At 44.3% G+C, this 25389-nt stretch overlaps 1 protein-coding gene across 1 annotated transcript in view; it reads right to left on the bottom strand.

The window, feature by feature from the left end:
- Positions 1-25389, bottom strand: part of LOC126523600 (ovochymase-1-like) — a 93352-nt gene that overhangs the window by 58557 nt on the left and 9406 nt on the right. Inside the window, exons 2-4 of the mRNA XM_072288999.1 lie at positions 11573-11600; positions 8825-8952; positions 5963-6096 (exon numbers count right to left, since the gene is read on the bottom strand). Of these exons, the coding sequence (XP_072145100.1) occupies positions 5963-6096; positions 8825-8952; positions 11573-11600 (290 nt within the window). The remainder of the gene's footprint in view (positions 1-5962; positions 6097-8824; positions 8953-11572; positions 11601-25389) is intronic.

Below are 25389 nucleotides of genomic sequence, written 5' to 3'. Positions count from 1 at the left end.
AGTGTGGTATCTGAAGTTTGCCGACGTCAGCAATCAATGTCGTCTGGAGAGGCAGGTAGCAGTTGACAAAACAAATCAGCCTTCACTATTAACGAAGCTGAATAGTTTGAGCGTAGTTCGCAGAAAATGTGCATTGCATAAACTGTAATTTGAAAACGAAGAAAAACCGCCATAATGCCCCTCAACTGGCCACGTCAACCTAATCACTCCGCAGCCATCATCATCATCATCATCATCATCAGCCTGATTACGCCCACTGCAGGGCAAAGGCCTCTCCCATACTTCTCCAACTACCCCGGTCATGTACTAATTGTGGCCATGTTGACCCTCCAAACTTCCTAATCTCATCTGCCCACCTAACTTTCTGTCGCCCCCTGCTACGCTTCCCTTCCCTCGGAATCCAGTCCGTAACCCTTAATGACCATCGGTTATCTTCCCTCCTCATTACATGTCCTGCCCATGCCCATTTCTTTTTCTTGATTTCAACTAAGATGTCATTAACGCGCGTTTGTTCCCTCACCCAATCTGCTCTTTTCTTATCCCCTAACGTTACACCTATCATTTTTCTTTCCATAGCTCGTTGCGTCGTCCTCAATTTAAGTAGAACCCTTTTCGTAAGCCTCCAGGTTTCTGCCCCGTACGTGAGTACTGGTAAGACACAGCTGTTATACACTTTTCTCTTGAGGGATAATGGCAACCTGCTGTTCATGATCTGCGAATGCCTGCCAAACGCACCCCAGCCCATTCTTATTCTTCTGATTATTTCACTCTCATGATCTGGATCAGCAGTCACTACCTGTCCTAAGTAGATGTATTCTCTTACCACTTCCAGTGCCTCGCTACCTATCGTAAACTGCTGTTCCCTTCCGAGACTGTTAAACATTACTTTAGTTTTCTGCAGATTCATTTTTAGTCCCACCCTTCTGCTCTGCCTCTCCAGATCAGTGAGGATGCATTGCAGTTGGTCCCCTGAGTTACTAAGCAAGGCAATATCATCAGCGAAGCGCAAGTTACTAAGGTATTCTCCATTTACTCTTATCCCCAATTCTTCCCAATCCAGGTCTCTGAATACCTCCTGTAAACACGCTGTGAATAGCATTGGAGAGATCGTATCTCCCTGCCTGACGCCTTTCTTTATTGGGATTTTGTTGCTTTCTTTATGGAGGAGTACAGTGGCTGTGGAGCCGCTATAGATATCTTTCAGTATTTTTACATGCGGCTCGTCTACACCCTGATTCCGCAATGCCTCCATGACTGCTGAGGTTTCGACTGAATCAAACGCTTTCTCGTAATCAATGAAAGCTATATATAATGGTTGGTTATATTCCGCACATTTCTCTATCACCTGATTGATAGTGTGAATATGATCTATTGTTGAGTAGCCTTTACGGAATCCTGCCTGGTCCTTTGGTTGACGGAAGTCTAAGGTGTTCCGGATTCTATTTGCAATTACCTTAGTAAATACTTTGTAGGCAACGGACAGTAAGCTGATCGGTCTATAATTTTTCAAGTCTTTGGCGTCGCCTTTCTTATGGATTAGGATTATGTTAGCGTTCTTCCAAGATTCCGGTACGCTCGAGGTCTTGAGGCATTGCGTATAGAGGCTGGCCAGTTTTTCTAGAACAATCTGCCCACCATCCTTCAGCAAATCTGCTGTTACCTGATCCTCCCCAGCTGCCTTCCCCCTTTGCATAGCTCCCAAGGCTTTCTTTACTTCTTCCGGCGTTACTTCTGGGATATCGAATTCCTCTAGATTATTCTCTCTTCCATTATCATCGTGGGTGCCACTCGTACTGTATAAATCTCTATAGAACTCCTCAGCCACTTGAACTATCTCATCCATATTAGTAATGATATTGCCGGCTTTGTCTCTTAGCGCATACATCTGATTCTTGCCAATTCCTAGTTTCTTCTTCACTGCTTTTAGGCTTCCTCCGTTCCTGAGAGCTTGTTCAATTCTATCCATGTTATACTTCCTTATGTCAGCTGTCTTACGCTTGTTGATTAACTTCGAAAGTTCTGCCAGTTCTATTCTAGCTGTAGGGTTAGAGGCTTTCATACATTGGCGTTTCTTGATCAGATCTTTCGTCTCCTGCGATAGCTTACTGGTATCCTGTCTAACGGAGTTACCACCGACTTCTATTGCACACTCCTTAATGATGCCCACAAGATTGTCGTTCATTGCTTCAACACTAAGATCCTCTTCGTGGCTTAAAGCCGAATACCTGTTCTGTAGCTTGATCTGGAATTCCTCTATTTTCCCTCTTAGCGCTAACTCATTGATCGGCTTCTTATGTACCAGTTTCCTCCGTTCCCTCCTCAGGTCTAGGCTAATTCGAGTTCTTACCATCCTGTGGTCACTGCAGCGCACCTTACCGAGCACGTCCACATCTTGTATGATGCCAGGGTTAGCGCAGAGTATGAAATCTATTTCATTTCTAGTCTCGCCGTTCGGGCTCCTCCATGTCCACTTTTGGTTATTCCGCTTGCGGAAGAAGGTATTCATTATCCTCATATTATTCTGTTCTGCAAACTCTACTAATACCTCCCCCCTGCTATTCCTAGTGCCTATGCCATATTCCCCCACTGCCTTGTCTCCAGCATGCTTCTTGCCTACCTTGGCATTGAAATCGCCCATCAGTATAGTGTATTTTGGTTTCACTCTACCCATCGCCGATTCCACGTCTTCGTAGAAGCTTTCGACTTCCTGGTCATCATGACTGGATGTAGGGGCGTAGACCTGTACAACCTTCATTTTGTACCTCTTATTAAGTTTCACAACAAGACATGCCACCCTCTCGTTAATGCTATAGAATTCCTGTATGTTACCAGCTATATTCTTATTAATCAGGAATCCGACTCCTAGTTCTCGTCTCTCCGCTAAGCCCCGGTAGCACAGGATGTGCCCGCTCCTTAACACTGTATATGCTTCTTTTGGCCTCCTAACTTCACTGAGCCCTATTATATCCCATTTACTGCCCTCTAATTCTTCCAATAGCACTGCTAGACTCGCCTCACTAGATAATGTTCTTGCGTTAAACGTTGCCAGGTTCATATTCCAATGGCGGCCTGTCCGGAGCCATAGGTTGTAATTATCATTACTGGCATTGTGCTCTTCCATGTGCACTGCAAGAAGAGAGCATGTACCAAGTATTTCAGTTTCCCGTATTGTGTCAAATTACTGGATCACATGCCTAGAAATTTCATAGCTTTATCGCACCACCCAAACTTTTGTCACTCTCTACTGAGTTTCGCTTACCTCGGCTATAAATACACTACCATGGTAAACCATCGGTTATCTGTTTTACGCATTTCATGACGTTCTCAGCTCCATGCCTCGGCCTTAAGAAGAACATAACTGGACATCGTTTCTTCTTTTCATACCATTGTGTTCATGTCTCTTAAATTTACGCCCATTATTTTTCACGCCATCGTTCGTTACGTCCTTCAATTATATTTCAAATTTATTGTTATCTTCAGGGTTTCAGCAGCATAGATTCATTGATTCTACGGCTTTTAAGGAAACCGGTAGACTGACGCGTGGGAGTGCCTGGCAACTTTGTCTGCAAGGTTCTTATGATCCGTACCATATGTAACTAATTCGCACATTAGGTAAACATACACTTCCACAGACCAAAAAGACTGACTACCAATCAAGAAGTCTTCCGTTTTCACGCGAAACCTGTGCAGTAATCAGTCTTCTTCATATTATTCGTAAAGTTGCCTTGCCGCAGGTCATCTTAGCCGTTGCTGAACAAAACAATTTGATGAATGTAGCTCTCTACCAGATTTCGCCATTCAAGTCAGCAGTTTTAAAGATACATAAATGATTATTAGCTCTAGTACATCTAAACTGGTTACGCGTGTATTTCAATTTGTAGTTTTGCCTAAGTGTGTTCTTGCTCCCTTAATATACTTGACTGTTCTGTTGAATGTCACTGTCATGACAATGTTTGTATAATAACTTTCATTAGTGATTACTTTGCGTGTATTTTTGTTTTCCAGCAAGCATGTCTACCCTGTCAGTGTAAATTTGAGCGTTCCTTCCCCCCCCCCCCCGATACTGGAAACAATGCTTGCCTGCTATTGGACCAACAGGCCTGCCAATGCCTCAAGATAAACGAATACATCTTTAAATGACAAGTTGCTGATTCAGTGCCCTATTGGTTCTCCGCTGAATAGGTTGAATGCTTCTTCTAAGAATGCAGTGAAGAGGATTGAGGAGAAGTGTCTCGCTGCCTGGAACCTCCCCTATTTAAAAGCTTTTTCGATTTTGTTGTGACGAAGTCTGGGAGTGACGAAATCTCTATGAACCTTTTCGAAGTTATCGATGTGTCTTTGCTCTACCCATGACTACCTCCATAACTGCAGGTATCTGCAGGCACGCTTTTATGTAATCAATGATGGCCGCATTCTTTATATTCTGCGGACTTCGCAGTCACTTTAGGCAAGGTATCGATGCGATCGCCTGTTTAGTAAAGTTTTCTAAATTCAGCATGTTTTCAGGGCCGACGAAAGCCGAGTGTTGGCCTGATTATATTTGTATATACAATATCCAATACTTGGTACGCTGCCAAAGGCAAGCCCGACTAATGGACCTGCAATTCGTTACTTCTGCTTCGTCTCCTTTCTTATGGATTAATATTGCCATGCTTGTTTCACATGTTCATTCTATAATGATCATAATCAGATAGGGCGCCCATTACTACGCGTGTGTTACATGTTCATTTCACAATCATCATCATCTGGTCGGGCGCAACTTGTTGAACTGGAGGTGGGTAGAAGACGACGTGGACGACGTTGGTTGTTGCGGCTGTTTCACTAAAGGCGCCATTCGCTGCCGGTGGACTTCTCTCGCTTTTCCTCTCGAGACAATATGACTTTGGCATCATCCCCAAATATTTAGTAGACTTGAAATCATGGTATTATTTATACAGGGTAGCAAGCATTTGAAGTAAAATATCCCAGCCATCTTTTGTGAGATGGACTCTCATATAGCCATCCTGCTGCAATTTTCCTTACTGCACTTTGCAAAGCCCTAATAAGTTCATGAATATTAATTTGCTGAAGTTGAATAGTTAAGCTATACCAGTAAGTGGCCTTCATTAAGTGGTAGGCGCTCTAAAGTTCGGTGTGAAATTTCTTACTGCCCTAATAAATAATCGAATTTGCTGATCAGATTGTTCGGTAGAGGTGACTGCGTACATATGGTTCCTAATAGTACGAAGAGCTTTTGTTTTGCGTACAGGGTTTTAAACACTTGTTTACTGATTCCGCTTTTTTTTTCAAATGCCATCACTCTAAATATTCTTTATTTTTGTCACGTTCATCTCTTTTAACATTTCAGCAAGGAGGCTCTTACAAAACGTTGAAATTGCATAAACATAGCGCCAACCTTACTTCAATACGATCATGAAATCATATGAAGCCGTCAATAGCTTATTTGTCTAATATAAGTGCTTAAATTTCTTTATGAATCTTTATCAATGAGCTTTTGTGTTGACTTGTGCAGGTGTTGGTGTTGACTGTTTTTCTTGTCGCTACCATTTAGCGTCTGTAGCCCCTCTTCCACTGCCCATAGAAGTTAGGCTGCAGCTTATTATTCAAACGTTTATTTTGCGTGCTTCGTGATTGATAAGTACAGCCCACATCGAAAGTACACAAATCGCAGTCTCTGAGAAAACGTGTTGCCGTAGACAGTAAAAACGTAGAAGACTGCATTGTTCGCTTATGTTGGCACAGACTGAGAAATTAAATGCTGGGCTGCGTTCTAGGAGGGTATTCGAGGTGATAGGCGTCTCTTATGAGGTCTCATCGACAGCGCCTCAAAACTACATTCCACTCTATGAATACCCATCATCACACATCAGTCCTTATGAAAACCACGTCAATATCCTGGCAATCAATTAATCTTTGAACCATCAACGTGCAGGGCGTGCTCAGGTCTGCCTGGACCGCTTACGCTCTCACTTCGCCGGTTCTGTCGACGATGTCGAGGCCATCCTTGTGGCAGAAGGCACTACGCTCCATCAAGAACACCTCGAACGTCACCTGGATCCGCGCCATCTCCTGGAGCACGTTGTTTCCCATCTTCACCTGGACGTCACAAGCACATGCGAATGTGGTATTACCTGGGATCGATGAAGGCTCAGTGGTATCGAAGGTACGCTTACTTAAACTTCACGTAAAATATATTTTTGGCTATCACTAATCTCTTACCAACCACACTCAGAAGATTTCAGGTTGTAGTGACGCTGAAGAGTCGAACACTGCGAACAGCGTAACTTTATAATTTTCCTCTTTATTGCGAGAACCAGCAAGCGTGTTTTGAAGATGATTGCTGATACTCTTCACCGGTTATGGATTCTAAAAAAATTGTTACGTGAGTGACGTTTCGCTCACTTCAATGAAGGATGGGAGTGTTATATTGTTATTGATAGTCCTAATTTCGAACATAGCTCCTTGAGTTTATATGGTCATTGTTTCTTGGTTTTAAAGTATAATGACATGACTAAATCAATGATTTCATTTAATATTATTCTACAGCGCAAGCCAATAACTTACAACACGTAAATCGAAATAAGACTGTCTCAACCAGAAAGCTGCCCGTAAGACCCCATTACTTTTTTGTTTCAAATAAATGTCCTCGCTTGCTAAAGACTCGTTACCGTGAATCTTAAGTTTCGAAAATGTGTGCGTCATTCCGTCTGGGGAAGATAAATTTTTACAAAGAATAGCCGCCTATGTCGCGTTTTATTTATTGGTGCATGTAACACGAAATATTTTACATGAATTTTTACGACGTATTGCAAAAGATTGGAATGCACTTCCTTCTGATATGGTTTCCATTATTAACAATGATAATTTTCGAAATGCACTAGCTAACACTGTAGAGTAGCAAACATTTCTACTAACTACTCTTGGTTGTTTCCTTTTAATTGTTACTTATATATGCCACGTTCTAATACTGTACTTATCGTACTTTCAGCTAACATTGCATAATTAGGAAATTTGTCTATAAGTTCGTAATATATTTCATCCTTATGTCTTCTATAGCCCACTTCCCTCTCTAATGCGGAAAGGCCCTGAGGGTAAATAAACAAACAATAAATACTCAACCTTAATATTTGCACAATAACTGGCAGGGCTGTAAATTATTAACCGTATCTTGGCCACAATAGCGTTTTCTCCTGCCTCCAGTTAGCGACTCGTGCGTTCTGCTTCTTCACGGGATTACAATGGATTTTAATACTGAAGCACCTTGATTTCGCTAGCTAATACCATCTCTAGATAAGGTTCCGGAATAATATTATCCTTCATATTTAGCAGGTAGCGCTAGAGACTTCTTACTGTTCCCATTTGTGAAAAAGAAAATGTACAGGTAAGCGTCGTGTAATTAGCATGTAACACTAAATTTCATGCGTTTATGTTGCACTATATGACATAATAGGAAGGCGTCGCAGATGTGAGCCTATCTTCCACCGAGTGAGTGGAATGAAACGTTGTTGAGGCAAGTGGCCACAATTTACCGCTTGTGCTGTGACCTAAGCACACTATGGTGTATACGGAAAGCATAAATGTGCACAAATAGTAAGTGATTGACAGAGCCTTATATCCACAAAGTGTAGTCGTAATGTTTGAAATGGCTATTTCATAGAAATCTTCGCCAATCAAACACAACTTCCGTATGAAACGCGCGTAGTGAGACAACTATATTTGCGTAGCTTCACCAGTGTTGTTTGCTTAGAATGAAACAGAGTACAGACAAAACAGCTTTCCCTGTTCCTTGCCGCATCTCGAGTTTTCGTGTCTCACGTCTCATTAGCACTAGTACGCTGAAACAGACATAGTTAGTAGCAATTATAAATTGCTCACCCTAGACAATTATGAGAAGAAAAAAAAAAACAGTTAGCTGAGCAAAGTCTGCTGACGCGGGGGCAACAGGGTGAAGCTAGTTAAATCATGAGGATCACCTCGTAATCGCTTTTACATTACGCGATACTTTTGTAATCATTCGGAACCTAGAAATTGTTATTGCGTGTCATTCGCGGAGATGTCAAAATGGGCATATCATGCTGTTGTAATTCATGTATTGTACAAGCCAATCCTAATAACATTGTGCACGCCCTTCAGCGTTACATGTGTAATGGGATTTAGACAAATATATCGACGTATCTCACACATCGAAAGGGCTCATTCGACCAAGAAATTATGCTTCTTTATGTGTAATTCTTGTATCAAATACACTTCTGTGGCTATCTGTTTTGTAGACATTATCTACATGCACCAAAACTCTCAGGCATTTTACGCTTACGCCTGCTAGGTCGGTTATACAGGGGGATAGCGCAATCTGAACCAAAACAAGAACTCTGTCAAAACTCACCAATATTGTGACACAGAAAAAAAATTGAGCTCTGTGCCTGACAGGCTGGAGTTACTTTCTAAAACTATGGCAGAAACTTCACGCTCTCAATATGCAAATCAATTCGTAACTTCGCAAGTTTGTTATTTATAAAGGATTCCGACCCATTTTCGAAAGACGTCGCACTGACAGCAGGTTAGTTTTCTCAGACGCGGGCCAGCATACCAAATCCTCTCGCTGTCAGAACAATTTATTGCATAGCTGAAGTGGCGTCTTGCGCGCACCCCGCAATGTGGTATGGCGTGTCATTTGCTGACAAGTCAAAATAGGCTGCTGATGTATCTAAGACGTACTCAACCCTACTGTTTAGGTTTTTTTAACGGTAATCATGAATCCCCAAGCTGCAGCTACTATCTCCTGTTTCTCAAATATATATTATGGCACATTCATAGGGCTACTCACCTCAACTTTGTATTGAATTTGTGTGTCTTGAGGGTAATAGTCATCGGGATAGTTTGGACTTTCGATGTAGTCTTCTGTGTGATCCTTCGTCAATGTGATCAACTTGCTGGGTAGAACACTTACGGCCACTGAAAACGTCCGAGTTTGTTGCCAGTTTGCATTGTAACATTGCGCTGACTTTCTGTGTAAGTGTGACTAAAGTGAGGAACAGCACCTACAGACAGTATATGCAAGGATATTCGAGATTCTGAACGCATGATTTATTTTTCAATCAATCAATCAATCAATCAAACAATCAATCAATTTATTTATTTATTTATTTGACTTTCATTACAGCATTGTAACTCATTCATTGCCGCGCAGCGCCGTCAAAGTTCTAAATTATTATGATATATTTTAGTGACATCTGCCTGAATGACCGCTTGCGGTGATTTTAAGGTTTTCTTTGCCTCCTCCTTGGTGTTTGGCGCTCGTCATCTACTTGTGGATATATTTGTGGATATGTACAAAAACTTGGGCCACTGGTAATTTCTAGCTTCTCTGTGTCTAGTAGAGAACTGCAGCCTCTGTGTATGCACCCGAATAAATATCTCACTGCCGTCTGCTGTCTGGCCTAGTAGACAAGTTGGGTCACAGGGCGTGCTGCAGCTTAGTATGTGCCATGACATCCTCTGCACTGGCTGTGTGCAAGTGGGTGCGTTGCCCAGATTATGTGTCCATTCTTTACCCATCTCCCAAAGTGAATGTGCCACTTTGACACAAGCGGCACGGAGCCTTCAATACCATTGCATACGTGTCGTATACTTTTATGCGCATGCACCTCTTATCGTAATTTGTATCTCGACGATTATAGTACATCGCCTTCTTCCTCGTGACGCAGACAGCGATCAGCTACCTGCAGGTGACGAGGCTTTACTCGTGTCCCCCGCTAATGGTGCTACGTCAATAACTAAAGCAAGTTTCGCGGCATTTAGAGGCCAAATTGCGTGGGTTCTACGTTTGTTGGAAAGTGCCCGCCTTGTATAAGTGACCTTTTTAGACGTCGTGTCCGCCTCCTCATACTATCAAGTTTCCTGCCCAGCGGACATGGCGACACCACTTTAGCCTCCACGTCACGCATCCCGCCTGCTCCTCAAAAACAGCCAGCAGCAGCGCGAACAACTTGAGGACTGCGGTGAAGCGCTTGTTTGCACTACCATTGCGTCAAAACGCTTGTGTATACATTGGAGATTATTAAACTCTCTGTAAGTATATTGATGGGGCAGCGCAAACGACTAAGACACAAGGAAGGACAAAAATGCTGGAGAGCGCTTTATCGCTGGAAATATGCTTTCGATAAAATGCTCCCTCAACCACGTTTTCCAACTTTCGGTATACAGCAATTGCTCAAGGGGCCCGACGGAGAAACCTCGAGATGAATTCATACAAAGCCGAATTGGCAGATTTCTCTCGAAAAACTGAGTTTGAGAGCGCAAATGGACAGGACATAAATCTCCGTATTACAGAACTCTATTCACCAGTTCACCTGGGCTTAACAAAGTCAGAAGCGGTAGCAGCACTTCGTTGACAGTTATTCGTGCGCTGAACAGGGCGCGTTGTGATTGGGCGACTTGGAAGCTATGGGGACAGATTCTCGAGCATGACATGACAGCACATGACCGGGGTAGTTGGAGAAGTATGGGAGAGCCTTTGCCCTGCAGTGGGCGTAGCCAGGCTGATGATGATGATGATCCTCTGACAGTCACTCAGTTAAACTGTTGCCATCGCATTACGTAATGCTAAAACAGCCAATCACCAGACACCAGATGGCCGGGGCGATAGTTTCGCTGAAAGTGATCGCCCCAGAATACGTCCCATGGATTCGTTTGACAATTCACGGTGATTCTTGAGAAAGGCTGCATGTTCTTCAGCTTAAGAATCGCGCTGTGCGCAACTGGGTGGTGTAGAAAGGGCTTTGAGTCGAGGACTATTTGAGTGCCTTTATGACCTATCCCTTTGCGCTGCAAAAACTCAGGACTTTAGGGGACACTGGTTATTGTCACCTCACGTTTAGTGGGCCTACTAAATGAGCATAACGAACATTGATCGCGTACGTTTCAAGATGGTGCGCTGACAAATAAGGCTCCAAATTTCCGCCGGTCATTTGCACCTGGTGTGTTCCGAACGCATTTCTACATTCGTCGTGATATTATCAGTCTTGTGGTTCTTTTGGTGCGTCATACAATTATGTGTTCCGACAAGATACTGTTTATTTTGGCTACTGAATTGCGGCGATACAACTAGCGAGTGTTAAAGGCGCATAATTTTCTTGTGTCGAATTTACTAGAGTTTTTAAGGCGTCAAACCTCAAAATGTTTTTGGATGAGGATATTGTTCGAGTCGTTACTTACTGCAAATCTCTTTTGCATGCACTTAAGCACTCGTACATTATTGAAGTGGGCTGCATACTGGAATTATTGCCTATCTTCACTGAGAAGCTCCTTTGTTTTCAGCGGTGCAGTATGATAGCGTCTAATTCATACGTTAAATGTTCCAAAACATATTTTTCTTCCATAAATAATAACAATGCCTGTGTACACATTGTACAGTTAGCAATTATGTTCTACTAAATAGAATAATTTTTCTCATTTTCCTTTTAGCGCGACCTCAAAAGGGCGCGTAAAGTTACAATGGTGGCAATCGTTCAGTTTGCTGTACCTTAAACTGATTGGGGGGTAAAATGTATAATCGCAAAATTTGTGTGCCTACCTGAGAACATCCATAAGTCCAGCACTACCTGCGATGTAAAAAAAGCGAAGGAAACTGATGAGAACAGGTGGACGTGGTTCAAAAATAATGAAATATAGTATTCGCTCACGTTACGCTCAAAACATCAGCGTTCCTGTAGAAAATGCAAATGTTCTTTATGAGCCGTCCACACCATTCACAGCTGCTTTTACCGCGGGCTGTACGTTTAACTTTTCTCTTAGCGCTTATGAGGCCATCCAGCTCAAAGTAGTAAATGTAAGTACAAGGCTACTTCAATATATTGTGTCACTCATACGATACCAGTGGCTACTTGCCCATAAGCTACGCATACGTATGCAGATCCAATCGCGTCGTTTCACCGGTAACGTGATTAGGTAAAAAGGCTATTGACTAGTGGATACCACCACATCTTTTTTTTAACTTTGACCAGTACCATTTTTTATCAGCAGAAATGTTTCTATACGCTTGTTTGCCGAACCCTCTGCCTCAACTTCCTGAAGAATAAAAGGCAAGTCTAGTGTGACGTTTTTTTAAAACATTGCCGTAGTCGCTCCGACTCAGTGAGTATGGTATTCTGCTTGTGAACACGAGGTCCTGGGTTCCACGTCTGGCCGCGCTGATAGAATTTGTACCAGCGTTAAATGCAAAAACGCTCATATACCTGGATTAAGTGCACATTAGGGTGCGCCTGGTAGTCAGAATTAATGCGCCGCCTGTCACTCATCATCCATTGTGCACCTCATTATTCATGGTGTAATTTCTGTACGCTAAATTCGAGACTGTAATTTTAGATTTGTGTTTGTTACCTGTGTCTAGCAGCTGCCCGAGCTGTATACTGGGGAGAGGCATGTCATCTGCAAAGTGCTGGGCCAATTGAACAATGCTTCACTATCAGAACAAAGACCTCTAGGCCAGTGCTTCCAAAGGACCTCGGGGCCGAAATCTTCATTCTGGCTACTAAGATTCCTGCGGTCTACGGGCCTACACAATAAAATTTAAGAACGCCGCCCTATACTACTCTATAGTGTACGCGGTTTGTTTGTGCCCATATCTCTTTCTCTTAATCTATCCCCTACTACTTCCCCCGGGCGGGGCAGACAACCAGAACTATCTCAGCTTAAGCTCCCTGCCTGTGTATGCATCAATTCTCTTTCTCTCATGAAAGTAAAACAATGGAACAATCAGAATGGATCCACCAAAAGAATTTCGGCAGAACTCATCTCACGATGAATGGTGACGTTAGTTAATGCCTTTAACACTGAAACATAGCACCAACACACTGTACTGCCCCCCCCCCCCCCCCCCAAAATGTGTAATGTGTGAAGCATGTATGCAGGCGGAACTCCGCGTTTGGGCATCCATCCATCAAACACAGAGTTTATCACGCCATCTAGCGGCGTTACCAGGAAGCCCACGAGTGGCTCTTATCTGAATATGCTGACGTGGTTTCGATTTCACCCAGCACCCCAGAAATAGCAAGTGATTTTCTTTCGCCAGTGACGTGCGGCTCGCATATCCAGTGGCACGCACTGAGTGGTCGAAGTTGACGTAAAATACTTTCAATAAAAAGCTCACTGATCAAGGTTGGCCAGAAAGAGTTTCATTGAACAATGACACATACCCAGTGGCGCTTCACTAGTGACCAAAGTCGAAATTAACGTGGTTCCTTGAAGAACGGCACATACCTTGATGCACATATCCAGCGACCGAAGTTGGCGTGAAAGAATTTGATTAAAGGTCGGCGCATACTCAGTGTCAAATACTCAGTGGTCAACGTTAATACGACGGCTACTTTCTAACACGATTTCCCCAGCACAGGAACGCGATGGTCCACCCATTAGAGAATGGACGAACCAGTGATCTAAGTTGGTGGGAATACGGTTACAGATAGAAACAAAGCTACCAGAAAGTTAGTGAAGTACCCTAAAGGCTCAACCACAAGTGTGCGTCGGCACTCGTCGGCACGTGCCAATGCATCCAATGCTTCAAAAGCGTTGGTCGCGAACAGGATGACGCATGGCCACGTGCGGAGATTTTGCCGACTACCGATGCTAGGATATCGGCGACGCGTAACCGGCATACACAAACCAGAGGCCAAGAAGCCCCTGGTGCTATGCCTATGATAGCCGCTGATGCGAAGACGCCCACACCAACGATCGTCCGAATTCTCTGGACGTTCAACGGGTGCGACAATGTTCCTGAAATACAGTTTCGTGATACAAGGACACGACCGGCGACTGTGGGTGCTGGCAGTTCAACGAGAATTTTTGCCGGGTTCGAACGACGCCGACAAATCCAACCTACCGACTGTCATTACGCCGGCCTCAATGCGTTTGCCTTCTAAAATGTCGTACCGATTCATGATTTCGGCAGCGCCTGTGCTTGTTGTATGTGTATTTTGTTGGGCTCGAATTGCACGGAAACATGCTGTTGAAGTCCTATGTCTGGATAATTAGCATTCGCTTTTCGCCGATGTTGTTTACTTTAGGCGTAGGCGATGCGTATCCATCGAGTTCGCAACTGGCGTGCGAACCAGCCCAGCTGGCAACTATCACACGAAATAAATTTTCAGTTCCGTTTGCGCTGCAGCGAGTAGAAGCGAGGAGAGCACTCCTGACTTAAACTGGTTTGTGGCGTCGTGAATGAACCGTGTGGAAGTTCAACTGGTCAACCGCGGCGGGTTTAGTTTGTGAATTATGTGGTATCAAGTGACTAAAGTCTAGCGGGCGAGCTCTGCGCAGTTTCCACCGTAAAAGATAACTGTCAAAAGCGAAAGAAACTAACTAGTAGCCGAGCAATGAGAAGTACATCTTCAGCCATGTCGCACGTTTCAGCTGACAGTGTGCTTTTCATGTCGGCATGTCAAATTCAGTTCAGCAAAGGTTAACAGTACTTCTTCACTCACTTCTTTCTAGTGCAGGCGCGTCCTAAGGTATGCTTGGGGAAAAAATCACTCGTGTAGCAATCAAGAACGCTGAAACGCTTAGCGAAACGTGATACGGCGCTGTCATATTTCAGTCTGTCTGTCCTTGTACTTGAGCACTACAAAGAGAAATTATCTGTTTGTCATTTGTGAGCGTGCGCAGTGCTCAGGCGGACTTGCATCATACAAGACCTATGGATGGCGCCGCGTATACCAGGATTAATTCAATGCTTGCTTGAGCAGCACTGAGCCAACGAAATTGCTCCCCACTTTTCACCTATTTTTTTGTTTATGGAAACAGCAGACGGTGTGAGTGTATTGCGGGGAAGGGGTAAAAGTGTCATCAGTGCTTTGTGCAGTGGGTATGCTTAATCTGCCTGAATCTGTTCAGCTGCCTTTAATATCTTGTTGCTTAGATGCCATAGCTTGTGAACACGAAAAGATGAACTCAAAACCAAGTTCCTAACGCATATTCGCAAAATGACCTTAAATAACAAGATAACAGTTCCATTGCGACATCATGTCGATACCACAGCGCATGCGCTTTAAGTAAATGAGTTCTGTAAAGGTGAGTGACTGGGCTAGCAATAAAAAACTTTATATTGGCCCTGAAAAAGGTATGACCATGCGTATCAGCCACCACAAACCTGCGGCGTGCCCAATCTACTTCCTCGGCGGCAACCCTAGAAGACCGTGCGGCCCCTTCCCAATATGGGTGTAACATTCAATCCATTTTACGACTTTGCTGCACATGTCACCAACACTGTTTCTAAGACTCGTCGCATTCTGGTGTTTGTGTCTCGTGTCTCTCTTCCTTGTGTACCTGAGGTGTTCAGAACAGTGCACTTTCTCATTCTGGCAAGGCTTGGTATAGTCCCCGTACCGAACTCACCGCGCTGACAAACTCGAAGTTGCTCAGTGCCGGGCAACACGCACTCTACAGTTCCGTCTTTCCGGTCGTCGCAAGCTCATGCCAAAACACCTCATTAAAACCCTTAAGTGGCACAGCCTGCAATGCCTGAACAACACTGCACTAGTCTGTCGATTTCGCAAGGCGCTTCACGGCTCTCACAACAGGTCTCATCTTTCTTTTAACGCGATAGCGTTAAGGGCGACGTGTCGCAGAAAATACGGCGTCGGACGTCGTTTCGGCGAAAAGGTTTTGGAACCACCCTTACCCAGTGCCCCCACGTAATGCGAGAAAGCTACTGAACTAAGTGAAATGTTCAAGCTAAAATACACAGAAAAATCGTAAAGTACGACTTACACACAAACTACCGACATGATAGCGTCGGATTATAAATTGAATAGACGAGAAAACATAATTAAATTACGAGAAAAACCAAAAAACCCATTTTCTTGCGTTTCTACCATTCATAGACCGGCCACAGCATCCGCCGTTTGCCCGCACCGGCGCGTGAGTATGTCGGGGGCCACGGAGCGGCGCGCGCAGGACTTTGCAATACCTCCACACGTCGCTCGCCTCCACCGCATCGCAGCCCACACAAGAGGCCGCGTTTCTGCCAGAAAGCCCTCTTTCGTACTTAGCGTTCGCGGGCAGTGTTTCCTGGTAAACATTGTGGTTACATACGCTCCAGTTGCCGGGAAGCGTGAGAAGCAGTCAAGGATATTTCAATGTTATCGCGTTCTACTTTTAAAAGCGAAGCTTGAGCATCCTCAATTTTTTTTTTCAGTCCATCTGTACAAGCGCTCAGCACAACCTGAGGCCCATCACGCCTGTACAGCTCTACATCGCAACTTCATGCTTATATCTAGTATACAGAGCTTCCTCTCCATGCCCCTGGCCAGTCGAACTCCCCTTCATTACGAACGGACTAAATTTGCCCTCCTGCGTGTTGTCCACCCGTCGAGTGCTCTGTTCTTGCCCTGTATATGGGGATGACGTGCTCTGCGAGTTGGCAAGGCCCCCGCGCGCGTGCTTGTGGTGTGTGTGTGTGTGTGTGTGTGTGTGTGTGTGTGTGTGTGTGTGTGCTTGTGTGTGTGTGTGTGTGTGCTTGTGTGCGTGTGTGTGTGAACGCATGTCTTTGCACCCTTCAAATTCGTGCTCCTGAGGATTTGCAATCACACGATATAGCGTACGTGCCTCACCGTTCTTTCAGCCTTGCGAGCTGACTAGAGTGCTATGTTTACCGCTATTATTATTATTATTATTATTATTATTATTATTATTATTATTATTATTATTATTATTGCTGTTGTTGTTAATAGAATGATCACTACTACCACATTGAATACGGGGAAGCCAGTATGAAACGTAATTCAAAATAATAAAAAATAATAAACGTAATTCAAAAGAGAGCGCCGAAGCTGTATGCCTTCCTCATGAAAATTGTGATGTCTGAAACACTGCTGAGGCCATTGCAGAACATTTCTGTTCTGTATATGGTGTAAAACTCCTTCAAGGAACCTTCCTTCTCAGTCTGGCACGATGTGTACGCTATCAGACAGCGAAGACCTTGTTTTCAAGTGTAGGAAACGCCTCAAACCTTCCCTTTCTTGTCGTGCTGATGATATTTCTCCCGTAGTGCTTCAGAGGTATGAAAGCGTACTTGTCCCTGTTCTCACAAGCTTCTTCATTAGTTTCCTAAACGTTAATACGTTTTCTAGCATTTGGAAAGTAGCATGAATTTTGCCCGTGCTCAAATCCGGTGCTAGATGCGTAGTTACTAACTACCAGCTCATATCTATTCTTTACACTACGTCAAACGTGTTTGAATCAGTTTTACACTCCCGGCTTTCTCTTAGTTCTAAGAACATTTTAATATATTATCCGCATGGCACTGTATGCGAACGACTTAAAGCTATTTGACTGTAAACAGTGTTCCCGACTGGACTGACTTCCACAAAGGCATTTCTTCTTTCGAAAATTGGTGCTGGAACAATTAGGTACTCTTAAATGCTTCCAGTACTAGGGTATTAAGTTATACGCTGACACCCCTACCATGATGCCGCGCTGCCCAGGGTCTATGAAATGAAATATGTTAGCCTGTGCTTCGACAAAACGCTTTCTTTTCACACGTTAAATATGTACAACGTGTCCTTCACGCTCTTAGAATTGTATCTCGTATATTGGATGATTTCCACTCACCTGCCCTGTTCCTGTAGTTGTGTTCTGCTGCGTGCTTTCCACTACTAGAGTATGCCTCTGTAGATTGGGGGGCAACATGGGAATATAATTCTAACCTCCCTGACCGCCTCCAGAATAAACTGATACCTATCATCAATTTCCCCTTTTGTCAATGTGGCGACCATAGTCAAGCCCTCTCAAATATACCTCAAACTCACACCTGTGAGCGCAAGGCTTATTAAATCAGACCTTTTGTTCCTATATAAGGTGGTGCATGACATTATATATTCCCCAAAGCTTCTTGATAATGTGCAGTTTTTCGTGCCTCAACAGTATACCATGCAACATTCCGCATGTTATGTCTGGCCTTGTTGCATTTAAGATTGTCCTTGGTATGGCTTGACTCCAAAGACATGTAATACGAATTATGCCTGTATCAAGATATCTTAGAGTTCATTTCGTGTGTTTTGTATAATGTAGAAAACCATGTTGTGTGATTAGCTCCCTTTTACGCTTCTTCGTGTGTGTTCCCCTGTTTGTTTCTCTATTTCGCATTGTTCTGTCTACCAAATTTGTATTCTCTGTACATTTTGCCTCGCAAATACCTTTTAAGTGCACCAGTACGAAGGCTCTCTGGCGTGTGTAGCTTTATTAGAGTGAGCACTATAATAAACATTAGACTGATTGATTGATTGAATACTGATGATTATTGTTATAGCATAAAATTCTGTATTGTAAGCGTTTAGTAGTATATTATTTCAGAGCACCAGCTTTTCTGTGCAATATTGTTATAGGGCAAGAATCTTTTTAAAGCGGCAATTAAGAAAGCGCTATCAACGGCTATGTGCTTGATAATATATATTGTGCTATTTATTTCCTCTGAGGCTTAACAATGATTGCCTACCGTGTACAGTGTTCTGAAATAAGTTAATATGGCAGAGGAATTATTGCGTGCCTCACAAAACAACTTGAATGTCTTTCTCATTAAAAAAAATCATATTAGGTTGTAAACAGTGCAATTTTTCATATTTTTCCTGGTGACTTGAAGTGTATAAGCTGGGAAAATAACCATTTTGTATACATATTTATGTTATGCAAATTAGCTGCTCCCATATATTTCAATAAGTGCTCCCGTAGTACGGTTTGGAAAGGGGAAACGAAATGCATCTATTAAAACCCTCCGATCCTCAAGCTTGCGACGACGCCATGGCGGTCGTCACAGTCGCGGGTTCGCAGTACCACCTCGCTGCGGCCGCATCCATACTCAACACGCAACCCGAAGTAGAAGAAACGACCATCGCTTTGGCCTACGCGGCTACCAATGCACACTGCATCATCAGCAACTCAAAAACGGCCATTCGCAACTACACAAGAGGACTGATAGCACCTAAAGCGCAGAAGATACTCTCTGGCACTCCTCCCTCAAGGCAACGTCGCGTCCAGATCATCTGGGCGCCTAGTCACTCCGGTCTGGCTGAAAACGAAGCCACCCACGATGCCGCCCGAGCTCTCGCACACCGGGCGCATCATCCTTCTCCTGAGCCTTCCGATCCTGACCAGCCCTCTCCTCTGCATCGCGGTCACGCCCGGTACCGTATAGTCACGTTCAAAGAAATTCTCCTCCACTACCGCAGAGAGTGGTTACGGTACCTCCCAGCACACAAAACACTGCATAAATACCAATCCACCACTTGGCGACTCCTTCAGATGCGAACTTTCCCGAGCCTCTTGCTTTACAGCCGCATTTACCCCGATGCATACTCCCCACTCTGAAAAGCATGCGAAGCCCGCGCTGACCTCGATCACATCATCTGGCAATGCCCCAAAGCCTCACCAACCAACTCCTACCGCACTAACACATGCATCATAACTACGGCCGTGCAGTGGAAGACTTTGCTGCTCAGCTTGGACCCAGAGGAGCAGCTCTGGGCCGTCCGGATGGCCGAAGACGCCGCCAGAAAGCAAGGACTGGCCGCCGTCTGAAGAAGGGGGGGACTGTCGGTTAGTGTCCCGACCCCTGCCAACCCTGGACCCCATCAAGGACATAACAAAGTTATATCTCTCCCAAGTTTGCACTGTATGATGGTATGCCAAGAAAGACAGACTAGACACGTTGGAGCCTATTGCTATAGAACATGGCCTTTACACAGTGTCAACTTTTGTAGCTATGCACTGAATGCCGCTCAATGTGAAGGCCGGCCTCCCGATGGGGTGCTGATGCTTCAGAACAACCTAGAAAAGTAATTGAGGTGCTCCATTGGCAAGATTAGACAGAACTAAGGAATGGGAGGAGACAAGCTACAAATATGGTAAATTTTAACTGTTCTAGATGCTTCTTTGTGAGTCCTACAGGGACTTCAATTCTTATTAGCTGATATTTTCAGAACCCCCTTTTTCGTGTTCGTTTAATACACCAACAAGCATAATTATATTCTAATAAAGAAATTTAATGAGCCTTTGCACATGTAATTCTTACATAGTTGGCGGTGCAACGAGCTACCAAAAATGAGATCATACGACAGCTTTTCCTTTATGGCATGGCCGTGTAGGTGTTAGCAAAGCAATGTTGTAGGCAGACGACGGTGCGAGCAGGGACCGCAAGCACTGATCTCGATGTCTTGCGCATTACTGTTACTTCAAAGGTAAAAGGAAACTGTTGTGGCACGGGCACATTCATTAATCAAACTTGCTTTTATATCTAAAAGAGCATACAGATAACTAACTTACTGTTTCAAGCTAAGTTTGCAGCAGGCTGTTTTAGGCCGGTCTTGGACGGTTGGAGACCAAATGGTCAAGTAATAGTGCCTCCCAGCCGAGGAGCGAGCGTCGGCGCGCATGAGAGTGGCTGCGTGCTCTTTTCCTCCAACCGACGCGAAGCGACATGTGCCAGTGATTAGGCCTTAATATTGCCACTTGCATTGAACGTAATCAATTGGCTCCAATCGGCTTAAGTCCCTATGAAACGAAGGCGTTGTGCTACATCGGTTGAGAGCGTACGAAAACGATTTCATTTTTTAGATTTTCTTGGAAGGAAGGAACAGCGGAAGGTGTAAGTCATGCAGAATGGGACCAGAACCCTGTTTGTGGTCAGCACGTGATGAGACGTGCTGGGAAGAACAGGCAAGTTTGTCACTGTGTGAACGATTAAATCGCTTTTATAAGGTAGAGAATCACCATTACACGCAGATTATGGACAGCACACATCTAAGTAATCTACAACGTAATCGTGTCCACGAAAAGTGACATGAAGAGGCAAAGACATTCACATACGCAGATACCGTCACCCCTGGGCATTCTCATCCCCTGACGCAATGTTTACTTTCAAAGCACTGTTATTTACCTGTGTAACGATGGATTAATACAGCAGATAAGATATTACTCTCCATGGCAGGTCTACTTCTGAGTCTCGAGAGGTGTATTCAGTACTGATGTAGCTAATGTGATGCATCACTACCATTGTACCTGCAAGTGCTTAAATTGTCACCTAGTAGTGACGGTGAAAACAGAGCATTAAAACTATGAATAACTTACCTAACTTTTTATTGGGCAAGCTGTGCGCACAGATACAAGTTACACTCAAAGCACAACGATAGCGTCGAATACAGTCAGCGATCGTCGAAATCGGATAGGCCGGTTAAGCGCATCGGCTTTTAAACATGAGTGATCGAAGGTACCAAATTATTCGCTTGTGCCCGCATGTCTTCCAGAAACTAAAACACAATTCGCGTCGCACACGCGATCCCATTACACAGGTTCAGGTGACAAGAGACAAGGGATAGAACCATCGCTAACATTCCAGCAAGTTTCACTAATGCGGACGCGTCCGGCGCTTACCGATAATTTTAGGTTGTAGGTGGGTGAAGTGCAGTTCCTGAAGAAAGGATAAACAAGTACACTTGTCAACGCCCCCCTCTTAAAAAGCGTCGTCCCGATGCTCCAAACTAATACGAAAGTGAAAACAAAACGATTCATAATAAAGCCATCTGAGCCATCTCTCTTCATTTAGTTAAGCTTTCATTATTAATGTTATATCCTTCATGGAGAATATTGTGGCTTGATTTAAGTATTTTTATTCATGTGTGCGTTGTCTGGGGCCCGCCGTAAAACGCTCCACTCGCACTTGAAGAAACCGTCATATTCGCTGCGTATTGCCTTGGCTTTGGCCTTTTGTGACCTTGTAGATACTGCGCCATGAGGGCCCATCAATCTTCACCCCACCTTGCTTTCGTAATTAACCCAAGCAATGAAGACATATGCAAATCGTTTTCACCTTGAAAAGTACTTATCAAGTACAAAGCTTTCCTATGGTTTTCAAAATGCGTTTGGTAGGTTCGAAAAGGGCAGCTGTTCACTTGAGAAATGTGCTTCAGGCGGAGGTGCTATTTTGTTTTGCTTCTATATTTTCCAGCGCTTATTCCGGATACACTTCATAAAACGACGCCTTCTAATTCGTACGCAGTTGTACGAGAAACCATCCGTTTGATAAAAACTACAGTTCTCAGTCTCAGCTTAACTCATGGAGACATGAACTCTAGCTGACAGCTGTATGTGAATCACTGCGAGGCTCGGCGCAGAAAACGAGCAATGTGGAGCAGGTACCATTTCATAGAATGTTGCACGGTCTCCTGAAATCGCCAATATTGAGTGGTTTCTACGGCGGACTGTGCATATAGCGCGCAGCCGAGAATTGAAAGAGCGATTGTGTCTGCGAGAGCTGTCAACTTGAGCGTGTTTCTGCTGTGGGCGAAAGGGCGCCGGCTGTGTGGTTAACGTCACTGCGACGTTCGTTAAAGGTTACTCTGAACTCACGGCCACGAAGCTTCTATAGGGACCAGGAGTTAAGCTGGGCGCTGTAAAACAAGTGACAATTCTCTTGCCCTTCTCTGAAGCAACTTTCAAGTGATTCCTGAATCTGATGGCTCTCGCGACCTGTGACATACAAGAGGTCAGTCACGGTAGCTGTGCCCCCATGATCGACGCCTCTTTCACTTCTTCTGACTTCTGTCTAAGGACGTGCCCTAGCAGCTATGACAAAACGAAAACAACTCGATGCTTTACCAAAGTGGAATGATTGGCGCTATCTGTGAGCTTTATTGTTGCGATAGCAATTCCAGCGGCACTCTAAATCTTTTCGCGCTTCCAATACCGTCGTGCTGTCTTTGAAGCGACGGCGCATTCGCGGCCCTGCGCACGGAAGGCTAGGTACCTTCCAGAGACGCGCAGTGTATCTGGCTGCAGAAACAACCGCGACAAGCGCAGTCGCCATTACCTACCGCTCAATCAGCTTTTCCGGAGCCTGAAAATTGGGCTAGCATCCCCTGCTGGTATTTTACGCACTCACATTGAACGTTAAAGGGAGCTGTGTGTATACGGAGTATGTACTTGGCTAAGCGGAACAGGTCGTAAACATCGGGCTAGGTCTATCTATTCCTTTCATATGGCGTTGAGAAATGCCGACGGCTTTTCATTATTCTTTTCCCTTGCGCCGACAAGATGCGACGCCAATAACACCGTTGGAATTTATTTCCCGTCCCTCGAGCATTCTGCCACACCGTGTTACTGCCAGGGCTATGTTACCGCTCCGTAGTAGTGGTTGTGTCATGTGCTGCATTTGACCGCATCATTCCTGCACATTTTCAAAACGCTGTGCGTGGAAATCTAGCGCAATGCTAAATCTTGCTATCGTTTCGAGTGCTTTGCTTTCGGGCTTAACTGCGAATTAAAATGGTGCTTGTTTACGAACCTCGCAATTCATTTGTGACAATGGTTTCTCGATTTTGCCTCTGTCTTGCTGAATAGGTCACAGATGAAAAAAAAACAATTGCAGCTCATTCATCGAGTTGGAATCTATATACAGGGAAGCTTTGTGTGAGTGGCTAAAGAGTCGAAACACCAGTATACGCACATACGCACGCACACACAGAAGGGCGGGCGCACATGAATTATACAAAGCGGAGTTAAGCGGAGTTACTGAGTGCTAGCGAAGACGACGGACGCCTTGAACGGATCATGGTTTCAGAGGCAGCATGCGTATACGCACGTAGTGGAATTCGAATCCATTCTATCTGCCAGAAGTGCTTACTTCGTCAATACCGTGCAGCCGCGGATGCGCTAAGGCGAGCTTTCTGGCTCTTATTTTTTTTCTTTCCCCGACACGCCTGGTGCCTACGCCGGTGCGCGGAGGAGAGCACCATCAGGTCGCGCTGCAAGTAACCCAACGGCTTCCGTGCTCCCCTGTGATTGGTTGGCCTATTCGGCAAGGAAACAGCCAGACCGCAGGCACGGTTACGAATCCCGGTGAGGTTTTCAAATAAAAGCTTCGATCAATTACTTACTTACGTATACTTCTATCGCACGTATACTCCTATCGAGCCATCGCCAACTGACTCGTGGAGATGATCGCATATGTGTCATATATTGCGTAGCACTGGTGCGCGAGGGCACATGCGCGCGTGCCAATATTTATTAAGCCACGGACACAGAAATAAAATTGGTAAATTAACCGCTTTACTAAAGCTTTGCTGCACGTAGACTCAAAAGTGTGTGTTAGACCTGCATACGTTCTATTAGGTTGACTTATTAAACGAAGTTCGGCAATATCATACTACCCTACTGTATGAAAGAGTGCTTAAATAAATCATGTCTCTAGGTATAAGGAGAAAAGCAGCTCAAGATAAACAAGAAGTAGCGTATATTTCCGCGTGTGGTTATTTTACTTTTTGCTACTGTCTGTTTTCACCGCACTATTCTTGAGTTGTAGCTCAGCGCAGGGTATGCGAAGACACGCCTATAGTATCTGAAATTTGTTGAACGCTGTCTATTGCATGGGATGCGTGTTTGAAAAGATTGTGAGCGTGCCACGCCACATGAGAATATGTCGTCACTTGAGAAGTAAGATCAGATTTATGACCGATGACTGTGTTCACCGCTATAGTGGTTAATTGGGTGTGGCTTGGTTTCTGGACGGAAGGCCCCGCAATAAACAGTTTAAAGAATGAATGAAACAAACAGAAAACACCCTGCTATATAAATATACTCTAGGCACTACAGCCCTCAAACTTGGCTGTGAAGTCCGAATCACTTCTGGCTATCGGTACGTTACTGTGGCAAATCAGCGCTAGCAACCTCCTCCAGGCTGCGTCTCGTCATATCTTTTCAATATTTGTAGTGATTGAGGCCAGTCAGCTATGTCAATCAAGCGAAATGTCAGTGAGCGGCTGTTACCCCCAAGAGTGTTGATATTTCACAAATGGTGACAACCGATCTTTTACAGAACGCTGCTTGCCCAATCGAAAGTTCGCCAGGCTGAAACAGGAGAGGACAGCTGCAGAACAAATTTTCTCGTCTTGAAACTCGAAACAAAGAATAATGTTCAACACACATAATCTGCACACTTTTCTTCGTGCTGTCCAAAACTGAAATTACAGTTCCGCTCCCCGTGGCTGCTAAGGTCAACTTTTCTATTTTACCCAGGATACTGCAAGTTCTTGCCGATTTTACTTGCGAAAATCGAAACATTTTTCTGCCCAGTTAGGTATTGTTGACTTTACGTCTTATGCTTTTAATCTGGCTGCCACATAGAATTCGTTCATTTCTGCATTTATTGCGCGTATAGTTATCTGCAGCTACCGGTATGGAAATGAGAATGATGTTTCCACTCTCTTTTCATTTATAAGCTACACTTTGTCGTTTGTACATGATCATCATCATGTGGGGTTCATATGGCGTTCTTCTTCATCATCGCGTGTGGGGCTCGCTCTTCTGTGATCCGTGCTTCGCCATTTTGATGAAGCTGCTTCTACCCTC

This window comes from Dermacentor andersoni, chromosome 6 (assembly GCF_023375885.2).
Source record: "Dermacentor andersoni chromosome 6, qqDerAnde1_hic_scaffold, whole genome shotgun sequence".
NCBI classification, from domain to species: Eukaryota; Metazoa; Arthropoda; class Arachnida; order Ixodida; family Ixodidae; genus Dermacentor; species Dermacentor andersoni.
Note: the sequence above shows the minus strand (reverse complement) of the source record. Positions and strands in the feature narration are given on the sequence as shown.